The sequence below is a fragment of the Calonectris borealis genome, chromosome 3, assembly GCF_964195595.1.
Source record: "Calonectris borealis chromosome 3, bCalBor7.hap1.2, whole genome shotgun sequence".
Taxonomy (NCBI): domain Eukaryota; kingdom Metazoa; phylum Chordata; class Aves; order Procellariiformes; family Procellariidae; genus Calonectris; species Calonectris borealis.
The window spans coordinates 89,336,485-89,357,608 of NC_134314.1; the positions used below are offsets into that span (position 1 = coordinate 89,336,485).

A 21,124-nucleotide genomic window follows, 5' to 3' on the forward strand; every position below is an offset into this window, starting at 1 on the left:
CTCAAGACATGCCTCTCCCTCAGGGAGGCGGTGGTGGCAGGTTCAGCTGACCCCTGAACTTCTGCTAAGGGGTGCGCAATATCTGCTTGCCTTTTGCTCACATTTGTGGTGTTCCCTCTTGATAATTAAGAGAGCGCCTCACTTGCAGGGCAAGATGCGAATTAGCTCTCTGGGCAAATCTCAAATGCCCATTGACACCTGGGTAAGCCCTGATAAGGACACTGTGCGCTTCCCATTGGAAGAAAACAACAACTTATTTCTTGTGGGGAAGAGAAAAAAGAAAGGATTTAAAACCACCTTTAAGACACATCATATGCTGGCAGATGATTCCCTCATATTCCCTACTTTAGGAGGGACATGTTAGCCTGCTAGGCACCTAAATATTTGGTTATCCGTTTGCTGAGCATTTAAAATAGTCCTTTCTTCCGTCTTGTTATTATGCCAGCTCGGTGGCAGAGCTAGCACTCACAGTGGCAGGGGATGCAGTCATCTACGGTCACCAAATGAAAAATACTGAGGTGGCTGCAGGGGCAAAGGCTGGCACTTAGCGAGGCGGTGTGGCGGAGGGGAGGAGGGAGTTTCTCCTCCTTTCTCCTCTCCCAGCAGCAAACCCTATGACTCCAGTACTACCTTAGCTGTTGCCCCTGGGCCAGTGAATTTGCATGCTGGTGCCTCTCCACAGTAGATGTAAATGAAGATAAACAGCCATTTCTTTCGTCTGCGGGCCGTTCAGAATAGCTCTGATTTGCTCTAAAGAGCTAAAAGGCTTATTGCCTGTTTTTGAGGTAATTTATCTTCATTGCTGTTATCATGCAGCCACATCAGTATTAAAGAGCCTGAAGTGCCTTACAGTGACAAAAACAGAGAAAAATGGGTTAGCGCAGTCCTAGACTTTGTCTAAGGCAGAACTGATGGTGAGGAACTCTATACGAGCTGAAAACAAAATCAATTCACTCTTGGTCAGTTCTGAAGCCTTACAGACCTCGGTGCTGCACACCTCTGGTTTGGGGCAAGACTGCCAGGAAAGGTTTCGGGCACGGAGCGAGAGCAGGGGCTCACACCTGGCGAAAGGCTGGTGTCCTTATGAGGCCCGCTTGAAATTGTTGGCGACTCTTGCAAACTAATGCCCTAGCCATGACCAAGTCTTAGCTTGTCTCTAAAACCAATAACTTGCCAGAGTAAAAATCAGGAGAGGGTTTAGCGTGGAACCCTGACAGGCCCCATCTCCCTATGGAGTCCTGAACAAGCTCCCCAACTCCTGGAAAACCAGGAGAAGGGGAAGTAATTGCTAAAGCTGGTTCCTCTCCCACATCTGCCCGCAAACCATTGGGGCTCCTGGGACCTCACCCTCATTTTGTCTGGCAGCACTAGCTGCCTGGAAGCCTCTGCGGAGGGAGGAGAGCAAGAAAATTCAGCTCCCAGTTTCTCAGATGAACACAAAATTAATGTTTAGTTCCTCTAGAAAAAGGCCATCTGTGAGTGGATTTTATGTTTTATGATATCTGTTAGTACTCTTGACAGTTGCCAGTCTGGCAGTTTTGGAGGCTGACATCTGCTATTTAACCACTGAGCAACGCTGTACTGGCTGTGACCACACGAATGCTCCACATTGCTCAAAGACCCCTTTCATAACCTCCAAAACCAAGAAGGTAGCTTCCTTCAAGAACAACCCTGGCAAGTGCTGACTGGGAAAAGCCCCAAGACAGCCAAAAATGGTCCATCCCCAATGGATGCTTGTCTAGGGAAAAGACCTGCGCTCATTTTCATGTATGTTTACGTGTCTCTTCTGTGGACGCTTATTGCACAGGTTTGGCACCCACGCTTTGCGTCAGATTGCGGGTTTCATGCCAACCAACTGGCAGCCAAACGCGTGCAGCTGTGTGCGGCTGGTGCAGATCCACATTTCCAGTTCTGTCTCCTAGAGACCCAAGTGCAGCCAGACGCGTGGGTGCGGTGTGCGGGACTCGGGGCTTGCTGCGGAGAGGAAGGCCCACACCTCCAGCGATGGAGGGCCTTTGTCACTCTGAAAGAAGCAGGGACTGTCCTTGTCCCTCTCTCATCCCCGCTCAGCTTCATTCTCTGAATGACGGGAAACCAGGGAGATGGGAGAAAACCTGACATTTTCCTATATTTAGTTTGTCAAAAGATGAATTACTCATTGTAGTTACAATAAAGCAGAGAGGGGGGGAGAGCAGACAAGCCACCCCACTTGCTGGGCTGTGCTCTGCAGACTCTTCCACAGCGGTGCCGTTGGATGCTCTCTGCCGCTCAGCACGGCCCCTTGCAAACTGCCCCTTGCAGCTTGCTTGAAACAAGAGCGCCCAGTGCTGCTGAAGGAGTAGCAGTGCTTGCACCCGCCTTGTCTTTCAGTGCCCCTCCGTGCACAGTGGCCCAGCTCGCTCCCATCTCTGTGCTTTAGCTGGATGCCCAGGGACACAACTATGAAGAGAGTCATGGCAGCTGCGGGAAGATTCATATCCCTGTTTTTATTAAAGAGCTGCCTGCTCCGAAACCGTATTTGATGGAAACGTCACAATACCCAGCAAGCGGCACCACAGGAACCAAGCAAGACACTGTAAACATCATTCTCTCCTAATTTCCAAGGACAATGGAAGGCTTCCCAATTAGGCGAATAATGAGAAAGATAACACTTCGGCTCCTCGCCCTGCGGCTGGTGACTCGTGCTGCCCCCGAGGGCTGGCGTAGCTGGGACTCACGCCTGCCCTGAGTTTCCAGCGGCTCAAAGAACATTTCTGAAGGTTATATGTAAAGCCATTAAGATTCTGTGAAATCCACAGAAAAGCTTCTGAACAGCCTCTAAGCCTCAGCATTGCAGACTTTACATCCATCGGACTCTATTCTTTCTGCTGGCAAGGCCGAGACGATGGGAGCACCAATCCTAGTCTGCTTGACAGTTAGCATTGCAGAGGCATGAAGTGGTCTGTCTAGAGTGGGTCAGCCACAGGAACAAACACTATGTGCATACTACATAAAAACCTAGCCTAGCAAAAGGGCTTCGCACCTGAAATCTTTGATGGGGATGCAGTTAGTGTGAGAGTACCGGGGCACTGAAATACTTCCACAGTGAAAAAATTGTTCTGGGGCTGATTTCTCCACCCAGTAACATCACTTGTGACTCATTCAGTGAAATATTTATTTATTGCCCCTCTGAATAGTTCCTGGCTTGCGTTTATGTCCTGTTAACAGTTTGCTTTCCAAATTTTTCCATATGTTTGCAATATACGCTGGTCCAAGAAGCAGGTTTCCCAGCTCTCTGTGGCAGGTTAGTGTAGACATCGAAGTCAAAGCCTGTGAGCCTCCCTAGGAGGTCATTGCAAAGCTACGCTTAGGTTTTTTTTAAGGTGCTTTTAAGGCCATTCTGAGCTGGCCGTTTTCACTGCTGCACACCGACGAGGTGTGGCACCAGGGCGGTGATGCTGCTGGCACACAGCCCCAACTGCTGCGGAGAGGTAGGACCGAGGGGAGACAAAGGGGAGGGCAGAACCAGTCCCTGTCCATGGAGGTGGGTGGACATTCCTAGACTTGTCAGCAATTTAAGAACAGAGCGATGGCAGGTGAGTTGCAGAGAGGATGAACGTGATGGTGCCTCGCTCGCCCCTGCAAAGGCACAGGACACGCAGTGGTTCCACCCGGCCGCAGGCCTGCGGCAGAGACACCGTCTCATTTTGGGATTCATTTCTTTGTCACACTGGAAGCAGAAAACCCACTGCGGCTAGCGGGGAAAAACCAAACAACCCAAACCCCTGTAATCTAATAGTTATGTCAAAGCTAGGTATGCAGATTTGGGATGTTTTTTCCCTTCCTCAAACAGGAACTTTGAGTAGCATTGACCCTCATGCTAAGCCATTTTGACCTCTTCATAAGCTAGCACCATAAAGTGTGGAGGCTGTTACACTGCCTTATCTTGCGGGGATTGTAAACCTTTGAGCTTTAAATTCCCCTGTGACCCTAGGAATTCTTCCCTGGCAAGAGAGACTAGGTCTGTCTTTTTTTTAAAGCACACACTGAGGTAACATATTTAAACCCAAAATAATCAAAGTGTTTCAGGTGGGAAAGCTGTAAACCCATTTCTCTAAGAAATCATACACCTGCCCGCATCCTAGAAGCTTCGCTTGGCTTCAAGGCCTCGCTGGCTGGCCAGGGGCTGGCCCGCTCGCCATCGGCCGCTTCGTGCGGTGAGTTTTTGCTGTGAGAAAATTCATACGGCACCCGAGGTGTGTGGCGGGGCTGGGTGAAGGGCTGGCACTGGGCGCTCGTGCCAAGCCTGGGCTTCTCTGCCTGGGACCATCTGCTGCCCTGAGGCAATTCAGGATTTCCACCGTTTTCATCTGGCAGACTGCGTAAGCTTTTTCATGGGAGTTGCAGATGGTAGAGGGAATTCAAGCCTGATGACAGCAAGGTTCGCTTTCCTCAGGTGCCTTTTGCAAATTCCCCCTCCATGGGCATCCACAGGCCCCAGGCTGCAAAGCCCTGCTCCGCAAAACAGCAGCGACAGCTGAGCCCGGCTCCCTGCCGGCACCGGGAAGCAACGGGCACAAAAAAGCTGCCGTGGTCCAAAGCCAACGTCATATTTGAAGACTTGTCCTGCTTAACTGTTGTTCTGTGACACTCACCAAGAGTGGAGCAGCAAGATAAACTTCATGGCACTTCATGGCACTTCAGAAATCTTTTTTTTTTAATAGAGCTTTTGCCTCTCTGTTGTCTCCCTCCTCCCTCCCCCCCCCCAACAGAAGCCGGACACTTAACATCTTTTTACAAGGGTAAAACCTCAACAGCTTGAAGGGCGATGGCCCCTGATGAGAGGCTGCGGAGCAGGACAGGAAGAGGGCGGTGAGGACGGCACAGGTTTCCCTGCCGTGCGGGGCAGGGAAGCGGGAAGCGCCCTGCAGCTCACGAAATGCTCACTGCGGCAAGAGGTGGAGGGCATGAACAAGTGCCCCAAGGCACCTTTGTCCTCTGCTGTGAAAAACGCAATATGCTCTAAAGTTGGCTTTGGCAGGTTGCTGCGTTCCCCACACGTAAAGGAAAGGTGTTTGCTGAAGGATCACATCAGGCAGGAGGAACAAAATCCCTGCCTTTATCTCCTTCAGCTCCTCATTTGGCTCTGGTCTGAATTGAGATACCTGCCAGCTAAACGACTGTCTGACAGGGCTCGGTCAAGGGGAAAGAGGCCCAGGTTAAAGCCCGTCTGGGTCGTGGGCTAGATTTGAGAAAGTCTGTACCTCTGCAGAGCTCTAAACCTACGTTGTTTCTGCAGCTCTGCAAACGCCAACCAGGGGCTTGTCAGCAAACCGGCCTTTTCCCAGCTCATGAGCAGGACAAGCTCCTTGCTCCCAGCACCCAGTAACCATCATTTCTTGTGACGTAGCAGCAGATTTTGAAGGGGTGTTCCACAGCAGAGAAGATGTTAGTCTCTTGATGAGCTTTCCACCACTTTGGAAGGACACGTTTTGCCAAGACTTTAGATTTGAATGGTAAAACGAGCAGCTTTGTGGCCTGGGTGTATCACCACAGTCATATTACACGGATTGCATGAAGAGCTTTGGGGCTCTGATGAAATGAACTTGGACAATGCCTATCTAAAGGATTTTTATCCATCTTCCCATCTACCAGCCATAAAGCAAGGCGGCATTCTTGCCTGGTGGCTGGCAGGCTGCCCCATCCCAGACCTGGGATCAGTATTCCTCACGTCTTTACGGTTTTCAGAGGCTTTCCTTTGGCAGTTTAATGCATTTTTGCCAATTCCCTTGTTTTCATGTTGAGTTGCAGTTTTTGACTTGAGTAAAATAAACTACAAACAAAAAAAAAAAAGCGCCCAGCAATCAGCACAGACCTATTTGCAGAAAACACAAAATCAGAATTTTTGTCTATTTTTCACAAATTATGTATTATCCCCACAGAAAATATTTGGTAAGGGGAAAAAAAAATATCCTCATTACACTCACCTTTTAAAATACCATTATTTATTGGTGCCTTTAGCCACAGATGTTCAGAAATTAGCATTCCCAACTTGTCATAGAGAATTGCCCTCATCCAGCATTCCTGCTAGCATGATGGGGAACATCACTCCCCAGTAATGGTATTTTGATCACGGTTCTATATAGGGTATAAGCTGGTTACAAGACGTTAATGACATTAAAGAGAATAGCAAAACAGACATTGCCAGTACCTCACTGAGGAATTTCTCCCCGGAGCTTGACGTGACTTTGAAAAGGAGACTGAAGTGCAACAAGGGCCCTTGCATCCAAATGGGCGAAATGGGATTGCCCAGGAGAAGCAGAAGCAGGCCCCCAGCCGTCCTTTCACGCAGTCCCCGTCACCTCAACTACTCCAGTTCCCAGACCACCGGCTACCCCTCAGCTGTACGGCTACAGCTGTAGGTATGGAGGCCAATTCCTCCCTGCGGCGGTGCGATGCCTGTGACTCTCTCCAAAGACCACAACAGCTTCTCCATCCTTCACTGTGGGCTCCTGCGGCGTGTTGCTGCCAGTGGGAGGGATGGCAGCTCCGTGACTTCGCAACACATCACTTGGGTGTCCCCAGCTCGGCAAGGGAGAGCACAAGGAGGATCAGGCCAGACCTCTCCTCTACCTGTTCCGTCGTGGGATGCTTAGCACCACACCTGGCACCTACTAAAACGGGAAGGCAACACTAAAAAGGCTTCATTAAAAGGAGCATCATTAAAAGTAAACAGGCAAGTACAGCACAGAGCAGAGCACGGGGCCTGGGGGAGGGGAGGAGTGGAGCTCTGCTAATTTTCTCATCAGACGCCCTTCTCTATTACCGTCTCCTGGCTCCTGCTCTGAAAGTCAAGTGGAATTGTCAAGAGGAATCACCTGTGATTTAAAGTGCAGCTTTCCTCAGAGAGGAATGTAAAATTGCCACCTTCCTATTCGGAGCCTCTGGGGACTGGGAATCAGAGCTGCTGAATTGGAGGGGCGGAGGAAAAAAACATTGCTCTTTCCTCCCGTCTCGTCAGCCCCACTAGACCAGCCCTCAGCTAAAACAGAGACGGGGCAGCTCCAGGTAAGGAGACCAGCAAGTGCTGCCTGCCCGAGCCCAGGAGATGGAGGGGAACTCTCAGCAAAGAGGAGGCTGCATGGTTATCCCTTTCCTCCTGTCCTGGGGTCAGTTGGAAGAAAGATTATGCTCTGTCCTGATTAAGGCATCTTTGGAGTTAAAAAGGACTCAGGCAGGATGCTTCAGCCCTGCCTGCTTGCTGTGAGTCCCATCAGAATTTGGTTAACAAGGAGCTGGAGTGTCTGAGACTAATGAAACTCTTGTGTGTATGTGCCTTTCTGTGCATGCCTCTCTCTGTAGCTATATAGAGATATATTTAAAAGAAGGTTAATTGGTCTCCTGGGAACTATAAAGAACTTGTTAGGTTCCTCTGTGTGAGTAGTGACTGTATGAAGCCTAATTACTAAGGCTGAGTTATTCTTTTTTGGAGGGGGCAAGGAATCTCTAAGGTCCTTATTAAAACCTACAAAAAGTCTAAAGAATGATGGAATTAGAATTGATTTGTCCATGTTTATCACAAATGCAGAGCAAATAAAAACGTTGAACTTTCCCCATGAAATACTAATGGGGTCATATAGGCATGGTTTACACATCACTGTTGGGGGGATAAACAGAAACCACTGTGCTGAACGGCAAGAATAGCCGACTGCAGACTTTCAGGTAAAGTGCACTCTTTATGCTTAAGGCAGGAAAAATACACACTTAGATGTTCTTGTAGGGCGCATTTTACAAAACAGCTATCTCAAATGTATTTTCAGGCTGATTAACTTTGTAAAATCAGAAATGGAAAAGAAAAGGACTTTTGTATAGCAACATGTACAGTGATAGGCAAGAGAAAATAGCCATTTAAAAAGGAGGAAAAAAAAAAAGAAGAGCCCTAACGTGGCTTTAGTCTGAATTGCCCAAAAGCACTTGCTTGGGATTTTTTGACTGTGCCTTAGGGTTTGCCGAAGTGCTGTGGGAGGAGACCAAGGCTGTCTCTACCTGGAGGAGGCATGGCTTAGGCAGCGGCAGCTCACAGCACTCTGTCCGTGTGTGGCAACTCAGTTTTGGAGGAAGGCCTAGGCAATGCCTGTAAGGACAAGAAAATACGATGATGCCATTCCATCCCGGGCATCCCGCAGTGACAAAGCCCAACTACGGACATCAGTCTGACCTGGCTGATTTGCCCAAGGTCAGACACAGTTTCTGGTGCAGCAGAGAAGCCAAGCCAGAACTCTACATCCATAACTGTAAGACCTTCCTTATTCTCCTTGTCTTATGGGAGATCTAATTCTGAATCAGGGAAAAAAAAAAAATCCTCGTAATTGGCACAACCTCTGTGAAAAACAAAACTGTTCATTGAGAATCTTGCAGTGGCGAGGGACTATTTGGAATATGCTCTGCAGGGAAATAGCCTCTGTATTTCATAAAAATGCTGTGTTAAAAAATAAAAAGCCTAAGAAAAGCTAGCTTGAAAAACCTAGCCATCAGAAATCAAGGTTGCAGCGAGAAGCAGAGAAAGGGCTGAGTGGAGGGACAGTTTTGCTGGCGTAAACCTGTGCATGACTCCACGGACAGGTTCACAGCTCTCAAAAATTGGTTCACTGCATTTTCTCACGAGTGTCTTTGTTCTCTGCCACCTCTGCTATGCACTGCAAGTTCTGTTTGCTGAGGGCCCAGAGAGTTTTTACTTCCAACATCAGGTCAGCACCTCAGCACCTTGAGGGTATGGATACAGAGAACTACACCATGCTTAAAGAAACAGCACAGTTTAGGGAACTAATTTTTTTTTTTTTTTTAAAGACAGATGTTTTGTTCAACTGGTATCAATTATTCTCAGCAAAACTGTAAAGTCCCCCATGTTTTTTCCTCTGTGTTGGTACTGCTTTTCTTCCAAACACATACTACAACGCAGTGCTCACGCTAAGTGCAATCTAACATTGTTGCTCCTGGACTAATTTAAGGGATAGTGACAAATCAAAAGTAATTCAAAATATATTTCTAAACCTTGTGGTGAACTCAAATTACCATTACTTTGCAAAAGGTACTGGAAAAGTCTCTGACCTGCTGGAAGCAAGTGGCAAGCCTGCCAGCATTACAGATAATGTTGCAGTCTGCCTCTCTCTGACTTTGGCATTTTTATCTTAGCAAGCCGATACCACCTGAAAAATTTGACAGATATTATTCTTGAAGGACGAAACACGATGTCTGTGCAAAGACAACTCCAGCTACTTTGAGTCTGAGCTGAAAAAATAAGATTACCTGATTTGAAATGAGTGCTTATCTAATGTTCCTTCCTCGCTGGCACGCTTGCTTGCTACCGCACTTTCAAATGATGCATTTAGCTAAATCTCTCCGCAGCCACCGGCCAGCCTGCTTCGCAGAAAATAGGCTGGAGTGGGAACATTGGGAGAGAAAAATCTGCCCGCAACAACCTCCCATGCAGCATCAGCGGCCCTGCTGGTGGTGGTAGCACATCTGAACCTCTAAGGAAACCGCTCAGTAAGTGACTGAAACCAACCAGAAAACTTGACTCTTTCCTTACCAAGCTGAAAGAATTGCAAGCTTTGCATCAACAGTAATGAATATAAAGCATGAATTACGCCCCCATACCAAGGAATCTCCGCAGACCAGCCCAGAGACGAAGGCCAGGCAGGGCAGGCAACATGGCAGTGCCCTCAAGACGCTGATCTGGAAACCAGAGCCGCAGACCAACCTGGGGCCAGTCTGGTTTCTTGCATTGCCCAGTGAGCTGCGGATCAGCTTCCTGCAGCCCTAGGCACGTGGCAGCACACTTGCCCTTGTGATGCTCTGCAGCCAACACAGCACGCTGTCATTGCACGACAGTCGTTGAACGGTTTTGCCTGTACATTTTCCCTAAGCATCTGTTACAGACCACTGCTGGAGAGACAATACCCGTGTAGTAGATCCTTCAGCTTGATGTAATGTGGCCTTTCTCGTCTGACATCAAGTAACTCTGCCCCTCCCCTAGTGCCCACCTTTCCCTGCTATTGCGCTTGGAGAGTTGAGGTGTCCTTGTACCAGAAGGCCCAGAAAACGGTGCTGCAGTTCATACATAGATGTCTCCGCACACACGAGAGCTGCTGGGCCGTCTCCCAGTATATGCTGCATAAACTAACGCATTGTCTTACCTTGCATTCTGAAGTCCCTTCCATCTGCAAATCTTAGTATTAGATATGTAATCATGAGATAACGTAAGCAACATCTTCATGCAAAAGCACATAATTTCTAATATGCATGTGCCCCTTTAAAACCAGAAAATAGCTCTTGAAGACTGGGTACTCCTAATGTTTTCTGATTGTCCATCAGTGATGCCATTACTTTGTCAGAAATCCCAATAAATGCAAAGGTCTGACCTTTTCCCCCAGACAACTTCCTTTTCGTAATAGCAAGAAGACCCAACCAAGCAGTGAATTTCTGTGAGGATTATTGCACTTCTTGGGTGGCTGATATGACTTGGCCTCTGGCATCAAGCCATGCTAGGTACTCCAGGAAGGCACCGCATTTCATAGGTTATCGCCTGCATGTTACCGCTGGGCAAGTGAATGCTCCATACGCTGGAACAAATTCAAACACTTTGAAAGGAGATATCTTCCTCAGCGTTGGCATTCATGTGCTGTGGCTGTAAATTACGCCCAGAGTGTTCATTTTCTTTTTAAATGTGTTCGCATCTCATAATAATTAATGGTGTCAAGTTACTGGTGTGAAAAAAGCCTGACTTCACCACGATGGATTAATGAAATAACAGTCATGGCTGGAGTAGCAGCAATAAATTGTTAGAGAGGAGTGACACACCTGAAGTGATACTTTCAAAGGCCTTAAATTATTTAGGTTTCAAAGTTCCTCATAAATATTTGGCTTTTGTTAACATTCGTTTCTGTGTTAAAAATGGAAGTCAGCAGCTCTGGCAAGAACAACTCTCGCTGATGAGCGTGGGGAAATGGGGTGCTCGTGCTTTCCAAGACATCCTTCTCTCCCCCAGGGATGACCTCCTAATTCAGCCGTCATCTGTAGGTCTCAGAGCTTCACTATTTGGGGAAGTGAAATCCAAACCCCAGAGGCTCAGAAAGGTCTAGGAACCACACCGCTGAGCTCATAGGTCCAAATCTCTCTCTTTTTGAAACTAGTATGACGTGAGAAACTCTTGAAGCAGTCAAAATGGGGAGAAAACAGCGTAAGCAATTTCCACATAGATACACTTTTGATTAAATTTTTTATTCAATCCATTTTCATATTCAATATCACAACATATGAAAGGCAAGAAGAAGAGGGACAGAACCCCGCAGATATATTGGGAGGGAGGCAAATCTCATTTAGAACATTGGGAAACTTATTTGATGTCAAAGAGCACTGGATCAGGCTTTTGGAAACCACACCTAAGGGCAAAGCAAAGGGAAAATATATATTCTCTCTACTTATACTATGTTCTGACATTAGATCCTCAATTGCTGGCATAAACCGGTATAAAAAATTGACTACCGATATCAATGGAATTATATCACTTTGTAACTGATGAAATGCATGCATTTCCCAATACTTATCAATTAAATTAGGTGTTGTAAATTGATAATTAGGTATCGTCAATTAGATTGTTCGGTAGGAAAAAAAAACCCTTTGAAAATTGCAGATATTCCTCCAAACATCAACTCAATTCAGATCATACAGCAAAATGAATAAATACTAAACATTTTTGTAAAGCAAGTAGGACCTAATGAAAAGACACCAAAATCATCAAGAAGCTTCCCAATGCAATAAAAAGCATTTGAATTCCTTTCTCCTCGAATATTTTGTTTTCCAGACTGGAAGTTTTCTTCACTGTGTTCTCATGATTGCCTCACACTGTTCCTTTATCTCCATCAAGGCTTGCATCAGGCTGTGATCTGTCCCGTGGGTGACCTTCATAATATTATAGGCCTTGAGGAGAGAATGGAAAGGGACACATTAGTCATTGTGCAGACCATACGGAGGGGTTGGTCACTGCAGTGGGGCAGGGATATAAGTTCTGCTCCTCAAGTGGTTGGCTTGGGGACTTGAATGCATGGCATAATAGAAATAGGAGTGAAGTATCCCAAAGTGTATAAATGATTTATCCCTGACAAAGGAGGAGCCACTGACGCATTATTCTTATGTATTAAAGCCCACGAATATGTTGCACAGATGGATGTTTGGAATAGTAGAGGAAGATGATACTTCTGCGCTGAGGCATGAAGGCCATTTTAAGATTGGTCAACTACAGCACCCAAGATTTTGATACATGATTTAAAATATGACTGTGACGTTCATGATGGTAGGAGAAAAGACATCAGAGATTTTTCCTCATCCCAAACTGAGGAATTGTCAAAACCTAAATGTAGCCTGTGTTTCAGTGGGTTCCTGGTCCAGTCAGCTGACAAAATTCAGCTAAATCAGCTTTGGATTGTAGAAAAAGGATCCTTTTGGAAATGTTTGAAAATGTTGAGGAAGGGGCATCATTTATATTGGAAAGATAAAAATAAAAATAAATATATTCTTTGATGGAATGAATGAAAGCCTACTTCCAAATTCTAGAGACTGGCAAGCATATGGAAATTCTAGCACAGTTTATTTTTGCTTCAAATTAGCTAATTCTTAAAAGAAGAGGGAGGCAGCAAAAGATTGAAAGAACAAATTGAAATAGCAGTCAAAACAAATCAGAGCGTGCAAGGAGCTCTAAAAAGAGTCAAGTATATTCTGAGCTACCACAATGCCCTACTACTAAATGATAAAATACTCAGTTAAAGAGAACAATGGAAATGCTTGCATCACCATTAGAAATGCCTAGGAAATGTGAAATAAAATCAGAAATCCTCAATTTTTGCATATTTCTATTTTAGTAGAAATACAAAGCTGGTCATGTTTTTGCAAAATGTTTGCAAGCAAGTCATAATTATACTCCCTGAAAAGACTGCCTAAATTGTTCTTAGTGTTCTGCTTTTCCTAATTTAACATATTGGGGAAATGTTGTAAAGAGTAGATCATAGAAGCATTTCAACATAGTGGAGTGTGAAATATTAAGCTGTACAAGAGCTTTTTTTGTTTTTTAAATAAATAATTGAAAAAGTAGTGTAAAAAGCAAGAATAAGAGCCAGTCCTTCCCTGGCAGAGACAGCGGGATGGAGAAAGATGAACACTTGCATGGTATAGGAATCCCTGGATGGTGCAGAGCAGGATAGCTGCAAGTGGCATCCCATGCGCGTTGCAGTGCAGCAACACGTAGCTGCGCCCAGGCTAGCTCGGAAGGGACAGGATCACCCCAGAGCAAGTGGCCAGGTGAATTGGCCATGGATCCAGACACACTTGGTGCACAGTGTTTGCATGCCCTGGCCAAGAAAGCTTGGGGGATTTATTGTGAAATGACCTGTGCTAAGAGCTGTGCATTTGGTTACATCTGAGTCGCAGTCGTGGGGCAGCTGACCTTGATCTTCAGCCTACCTACAGGACAGAGGTCAGGCTAGCAGTGATGGACCTGGACACCCTGATGCCCAGCCAGACATGTCCATATGGATATGCCTCTGTTAAAAAGCAAAAACCCTTAATATGAAACCTAATCTTGAGATAACGCTACCATTGCTGACTTCTCTCTCACCCCCAACATTTCCTTTCCATTTCCTTTCTTTCCTCAGTGTGGGAGATAAATGCACCCAGTCCTTACCCTTTTGTTTCCTCAGGGAGAAAATCATTCTCATGCAACGTACTGTCTCACACACTGCAGTACGAGTCAGAACCAGCTGCATCGAAGTCAGAATAGCAATGATGACTTCTGTAATCCCCAAATTAAACTGGCATTAAGTTATGTAGCTGTTTCTGCAAAGGTCAGTGCAAAACCGGGGATAATTTCACCTCCAAAGCAAGGAATTGTTTTACTGGGCAGAAGCAGGAACATGCAGGCCCTCTGAACACTCCCCTGCTCTCCTAAATCACACAGCTAACCAGCAGGGTCGAGGCTGAGCAGAGTCTTGTGGTCTGTGTGGTCTTCCTCTCAGCTAAAATAGCAAATCTAATTATGAAAAACTATAGTAATCGCAAGAGAGCAACACAGGCCAGTGTCATCAGCCACATACTGCCTCCCTGAAGAGTATAAACCCCATTAGATTAGTGGTATGGCTGTTGCTCCATGAATGCAAATGAAATGCAGCGCAGTCGTTTGTGCCTGATTTGCATGGGGATGGGTCGGGATGCCCGTCACCACAGCTGCGGGGAACTGTGAGCAGATGCAGGACGGCACCGCTCCATCACAGGGAAAGCAGAAAGCAAATGGCCACGTGCCAAAATGGCATGAGGTGAAGGCTAGCATTTCAGAAGGAGTATCTGTGTTTTTCCATCTCTCTTGATTGAAGGGGACACTTGTTAAAGCAGGCATAGGAAAGCCAAAAACTATCACAGTTACTGTCAACCACAGCTGGTAAACAATTGAGCATTTGAAGCAAACACCTAGAGAAAGGAGATTTCTTCAGTGTTGCTGTGAAACCTGGGAGGGATTTTACCCCAATTCCTGTGCTTTTTGCCTCCACACCAGGGATTACAGTAAGAAGGGAATCGGTATTGTAGCTATTGCAGGCCTTCATGAGACAGGACAGCCATGCCCACCAGCTCATGGGAGGACAAAGGTGCTCCTGCGACCGTGCCAGCCAAATGCAAGGTCTGCAGGAGAAACTGGCCGGTCAGCGTCATAGATGTGTGCATGCTCCTGCCTGCCTGCCCCCGTCCCCACCAGCCATCGCTCAGCGGCTGGGCACCGCTGCCCTGCTCAGGAAACTGCATGGGTACAGGCAGCCACCGCCGCAGCCTGGAGGATGGAGCAGCAGCCGAGAAAACGCGCTGCAGCGCTCATCGGCTCGCTTCGAGGAGACGACGCTCAGAAATGAAGTGATCTCCTTGAATCCAAGCCTTCTCCTCTGCACCCTGCCTGTCCTCCCAAACCGAGTCCAGCTCCACTCCGGTTATGGGCAACCAAACAGGTGAGCTTACAGCGCTGTGAAGGTAACAAATGACACCTAGCAAATATTTATGCTAATGAGCGCACCTCAGGACAAATCTATACACTTGCTAGGGGCTCCCGTGAGCTCCAGAGGTGCAGACCCGTCCTGGGCTCCTGCAGGAGTGCTGCTTCCCGGTCGAGAAGCTTTTCTCTTCACAAGACAGCTTGTGGCAACTTTTGTTATTACTGCTTTTTACAGTCATTCCAGGCTCTTTAAATTAGGTTTGTCAGACTGGGCTCCAGCTCCGGTCTTTTGCTGACAAAGGTTTTCCAGATCTATAATTTCATTTGTCCTCCCACCATTACATCTTTCATATATATGTGTACATAAATTTAAAAATAATACGTTGGTCATACAATAAACCAAGGGCTACCTTCAGGTTTTATTCCAGAAGTGGAGTATTGCCTCTCTGTAACACTTCTATTTCCAAAACGTGGCAAATTAGATCTGCAGGGCCTAATGTACTTTTAGGGGGTGATTTCATTTTAATGGGTAACATAAAGCCCTCCACATTATTTAGGCCTTCTTTGGGGGTGCAGGGCAGAGAGCTAAACCCAAAGGGCACTAAGAGTAAGGTGGTTATGATAGTGATTCATTTTCGGGTGGCACAGAGAGCAGCAGCAAGGGCCGGGCTGCAGAGCTGTGTATGAAGATCTACTGGTCTTACCAGACTGCGCATCTGTGGCAGGGAGGCTGTCAATCCCCAGCAGCTCTGAGGCTGTGCCTGATTAAACAGGATTTATATGAGTGAGGTGAATTTCACTCAGATCTCAATTCCTCTGCACCTTCCACATCCTTCTCCTTAATGCCACACTGGAATTACTCTGACGAGGGCTCCGACAGGGTGCTATTCAGTGTCAGAGTGTATTAAGAAGAGTAATGAAGCAGAGAAGGTAATCGAGTTTCTGCTCTGAGCATGCGGCATGCTCTGTTGACACATCTAATCACAAAGGGCCAAACTGTGTTCTCCTATAACTCTAGGACATTATCTGAGTTATATTAGGAATCACATCCTTTACTCGCATATATCATCTTGCTCTAATTTGTTCCAGTGTAGTCAGCAAGGAAGGGAATCAGTTTCAGACCTCATCCAAAGAAGCGTTGTGTCCTATGCTTACAAGTGGCATGGAGAAACAGGATGTCAGGAAGCTTTTCCTCCTCTCAGCTGTGCTCCCAGAGAGTGGGAGTTCGTCTCTCCCTGTCTTACACATGTGGGTGAAAAGGGGGAGGCTGAACAGGGAATAAGCAAAACCACAACAGGATTAGTTTGTAAATGGTTCTGCATCTCAGCTGTAAAGCACTTACAGCGTCCTTGCGGACCACTAATGGCTTGGAGACCACAGTTAGAGATGCACTGAGGTACGGCATAGAGCGGGAAGCAGCACCTTGTTCTCCCTTTTCAGGGAAAGAGGAGATCACAGCTTGAAAAAAGGTTTCTGTGTTAGGCGTTGCTCAGTATTCAAAGGATAATACAGTAGCAATCAGGCTTGCAATGGGCAACTTCTTCATTAAAAATATACAAAACCCCATCACAACTTCCACCTTCACTGATGAGCAGCATTCAGATGTCTCTAGGGGAATTCACTTCAGTTTAATTTAATGCAATATCATATTAGAAATGCAATTAGAAGAATGCCTGTTGATATATTGTGGCAGTATCAATGAAAATAGAAGCTCCTCTGACTGGGGTCTCACTCCACCTGCTAAAAAGGAAAGTCTGAATGTTTGGAAATTATAAATATTACAGGGGAAATAGCAGAGCAGATTACCTGGCACATGACAGATATATGACTTACTTCTGAATAATGCAAGGAAAATAGAATTGATTACTCTTCTGTCTGCTTTTTAATGATCAGAATTGGCCATAATTTAAGTTAAATATATCAAGTGAAGATTTAAGTTACCAAGACTTAGTAAGACTGGCATCTAATATGAAATATTATGAAATTTATGAAAACAAAAATATGAAAATAAATTATGAAATACTGATTTATTATTTCAACATGTGGAAATTATCGGTTATTCAGCTTGCATAATTAATCAGATGTTAAAACCAAATAGATATGGAGGTTGAAAAAAGTAAGTATAAAATACTAAGTTATCTAGAGAGTCATGACTGATACTAACTTCATAGGGGATCCAGGCAGGAGTAAAGTCACTTCTCCTCTTACCCCCAGTGCAGACATCCAACCCCTTCTATTCCAAGCGGCTGCCCTAACTCTTTGCCACAAGACTAGCTCTTCATAGAGTATGGACGTTAAACAAAGGGGACACACAGCCAACTTCTGCACTTCTTTGCAACACTGGTGCCAGCACTTGGGGCCCGCTCCTGCCCAGCAGCAACGGGCAAGTAGCTGGGCCAGGTGGCTTTCTGCAGCGCTCAGCAAAGGCAACGAGGAGGCTGTGTCAGGCACTGGAGGTGGGCCAGGAGACAAGAGGAGAAACCGCACGGAGCATGTACTGTCTTCAGGCCAAGCTGACCACAGGACAATCAATAATACAAGGGAATAAGCGTAAGACATCTTTGAGGGGAACTGGAGGCAGCACATCTTCCATGGGGAAAAAACATCCTAGCAGTGATTGAGGGCTTGAGATGGGAAGCGAGTGAGAGCCTACATCCTGAGGACATGTTGCACATGGAAGGGGATTCTTCAATATATTTAAGATGATACTAACAGCAATATAACAGCAGGACAAATAAGAGCCTGGGGTAGGAGGAAATTAATATAAAAGTCAGCTCAGGTACAAAAGGGATGGCTTAAAGCTGAAATGTAACTAGCAAAGCACCAGCTGCAAAACCAGATCAAAGAAAAGAAAGATGATGAATGATATAGAAATAGGAGGGATCAAGAAGATGCCTGTTGATTTGAGTGTGGCTCACAAAAAAATACAAGCATTAAAGGCAAAGTTCTCCAATCTGAAATCACAGATCCCTGACAGGGAATAAGGAGGGTAGAAACTGCAGCTCTGCTCCTGTTCTTGTACTTTTAGTGCTCCCAGATGCACTTTGCTATGGTAAGAAGGAGAGTATGAGGCACTGAGATATTTTTATCTCTGAGGATCTAATAGTAATTTTTCATCCAGGCACCTGCTATTGAACTGTAATTAGCAGTGACTGATACTGGAGGAAGTCAGTGCCTGAAACGCTGAGCCACAGTGAGCCATCACCACACTCAGCTGCAGCCTGGGGAAACATCACTGATGGAAAAAGCGGTGAGGAGTACCCAAAGGCGTGAGGTACAGTCAGAGCAGAAGGGAGGGACACAAGGCAGGTTCGGGGGAAGTGAGGGAGGGGGACAGAGAAGAAACAGTTCACAATACTGGCCTCTTTCAAGGTCTCCAGCGCTTGAGGAAACATATCTTGACTATACTGCAGTTTGCCCACTCGCATCAGCTGGACAGCCCTCAGCGGATGGAAACCAGGATAATACAGCCTGCAGAGAAAAAGGAGGAGAACGTGTCACTGTCAGCTCTCACCTTCACAGTCACTGCCTCTGCGGAGAGCTATTAGGGTGGGACTGCAAAGTCGCTGTGAATGTTAATAAGGTACTCAGAGAAAATTAGCTGCACTACTGAGAAGCATGAAATACTGAGGGGAATTAGCAAATTACTACTCTCCATCTCAGAGGAATGCCTTTAACATTATCCTGTTAGAAAGTGACAGGAGTGGGATTATTTAATTTGCTACTGTTGGATAATACAATAGCATTTACTGTACTTAGTGTTGCAAACAGAGGTCGTTCACAATTCCAGGTCTCTGGAGACGTATAATTTTAAGAGAAAGCTTCATCAGGGAACCCAGTCCTGGATCCTCCAGGACGAAGGAGAGGGACTGCAGGAAAAGCAGGTATGTCACATCGAGGCCACTATTTCTGAGGGTTTGCTTGCTGCTCCCTCAGTTGCAGAAAGAACAGGTGCTGCACGTTCAAGGAACATCTCAGATTTGGCTTGTGCATCTAGACAAGGTATCTGCTAGTGTGAGGATACACTCCCGTTCTTACCCAATTAATTTCACAGAAGCAGAGGTTTTCCATCAATCTCGTTGGAGTTAATGAAAACAGAACTATGCTCTTTTTTTCTAGGAAGTAGATGGAGAGCAACGTCATCATTAATTCCTCTCAAGATGCTCTTGAAGTGTCCATGCTTTCATGGTGACCACTCCCCATTTCCAAAGCCTGCTGGCCCTTGGCTCACAACACCTGGATCCCACCCCAGCCCTGTGTCCTGGACGTGGAGAACACGGCATCTCGGAAGAGCAACCTGGGGGCTGCAGAAAGCCATGGATGTGACTTGCCTGGAACTGGACAGCAGGAAACATGAGGTGAAGGGACACACCTGGAAGTTAAGTCAGCTGCAAAAGGTCTTAGATCTTTTTTGACTAACTACACAAATGAAAGAATAAAAGCCTTAAACATGACTCACCGAAGACAAACGTCTTATTTGATCAGACAGCATTTTATTTCCTCAAATACACCAGTGGTGTGCTTGAGGAGTGTCTAAAAAAATACACAATTTGTCACAACTGCAGGAAGAAGAGCCGAGAAGCTTCCCAAAATCTACTCTTTGAAGAATTTTTTTTTGTGTTTACACCAAACCTATGATCATCGGACTTCAGGGGAATTACTAATGAATGATACCTCTGCAGTCAGAAAGACACTTCAGTCTGCATGGGTATGATTAAATGCATGCTAAGACATTAAACAATGTAAATTTGTACAATGTATAGGAATCTTCTGATAAGTCTGCATGCAAATGAATGAGTTATCTTTCTCTATTATTTTTCAGTCATGAAAATGCAAACACGATTAAATACAGGTAATCGTTTAAATGGCAGTGTATCTGGCTGTCCTTTTACAAATCTCAAATGAAGATGTGTACACATCGTGGAAAATGTTTTCACACCCAAAAACCCCCTTTTTTGCTGATCCCATGCAGTTTCATTGAAGACATACAGAAACACATGGCAAGCATGCCTGGCAGGATGTCTGGAGCAACAGCTCTTGATCTGCCAAAGCCTCTTAGAAAGCAGCAGAAACCAACTCCTCAATGAGAATAATCTGTCCTGAATTGTCACAAGCACCACTTGTTCAGACCCCTCACGGGCTGCCGTTCAAAAAGGCTGGAGAACCAGCAAACAAGAGAGAAGAAAAATGATAGCACTTATCTCAGTCCAAACTGACCACTCAGGAACTTCAAGGATCCGGTTAAGCAAACACTGGAAAATTATCAGTAGGTTTATTTTTAGATTTTGTTTCTGGTTATTATATCAATTAACATGGTGCTATCTGCTACTAGTTAAATAGGGAGAAAATGCAACTAAGTCAGAGATTTTGGTGTGAATTAGCGAAGAGTAATAGAAATTGCAGTGCTAACACAGCACAAGTGGGAGTAGTGAGCACATGCACAACTCTGTAAAAATTGCATAAAAATGATGCTTATGTGATTGCATGCTTCTGCCCTCACCTGTGACTGCTGCAAAAGAAGGAGTAAAAAGGTCATTCCCCCTCCTCTGGGCCACCAAAATGCCAGGATGCCTGGGACCACGGTCACAGGAGAAGGAGCCAGGGAGGCAAAGACTTTTGCATGAGATGACAACTCATCTTTGCAGTCTCCACTAGACTGTCTCTGCTGTATCCTGACAGCTCTGATTCTTTTCCCACTGCTCCTTCAAAGCCTCTTCACATCTCCTTCGTTCCACACCTTTACCTTTCATCCTTTCAACCATCTTTTTAATGTCTCTCCTTTTCCTCTCCCTCCTGAATAACCAGCCCCATCCAAAATACCAACACAAACAGAGAACTTGGGTCCTGCCTCACCTGCAGCCACCGCAGGGACGGCAGCTCACGTGGACAAACCCAGGCTGTGCTTCAGTTCAGCAACACGGCGCCTGCTAAACTTCACACAGGTCCATCAGAATTCAGAATCTGTCCCTCCATACAAACAGGTTTCTTTCTATAGATCATACATTCACCTGCAGTCGATAAAGATTTAGAGTTGTGGTATACGCAATACCAGAGAAAACAGGTGGCAATTTAACAATGTCAGGTACTCAGCCCAGACTACCAGCCATAAACTAAAGCAAG

The 21,124-nt window shown here is 45.9% G+C and overlaps 1 protein-coding gene across 1 annotated transcript in view; it reads right to left on the reverse strand.

Annotated features, from left to right (window-relative positions):
* Positions 1-11,239: 11,239 nt before the first annotated feature.
* SMYD3 (SET and MYND domain containing 3) overlaps positions 11,240-21,124 on the reverse strand; it is a 437,259-nt gene continuing 427,374 nt past the window's right edge. Inside the window, exons 11-12 of the mRNA XM_075146580.1 lie at positions 18,367-18,475; positions 11,240-11,958 (exon numbers count right to left, since the gene is read on the reverse strand). Coding sequence (XP_075002681.1) covers positions 11,857-11,958; positions 18,367-18,475 — 211 coding nt within the window. The 3' untranslated portion in view covers positions 11,240-11,856. The remainder of the gene's footprint in view (positions 11,959-18,366; positions 18,476-21,124) is intronic.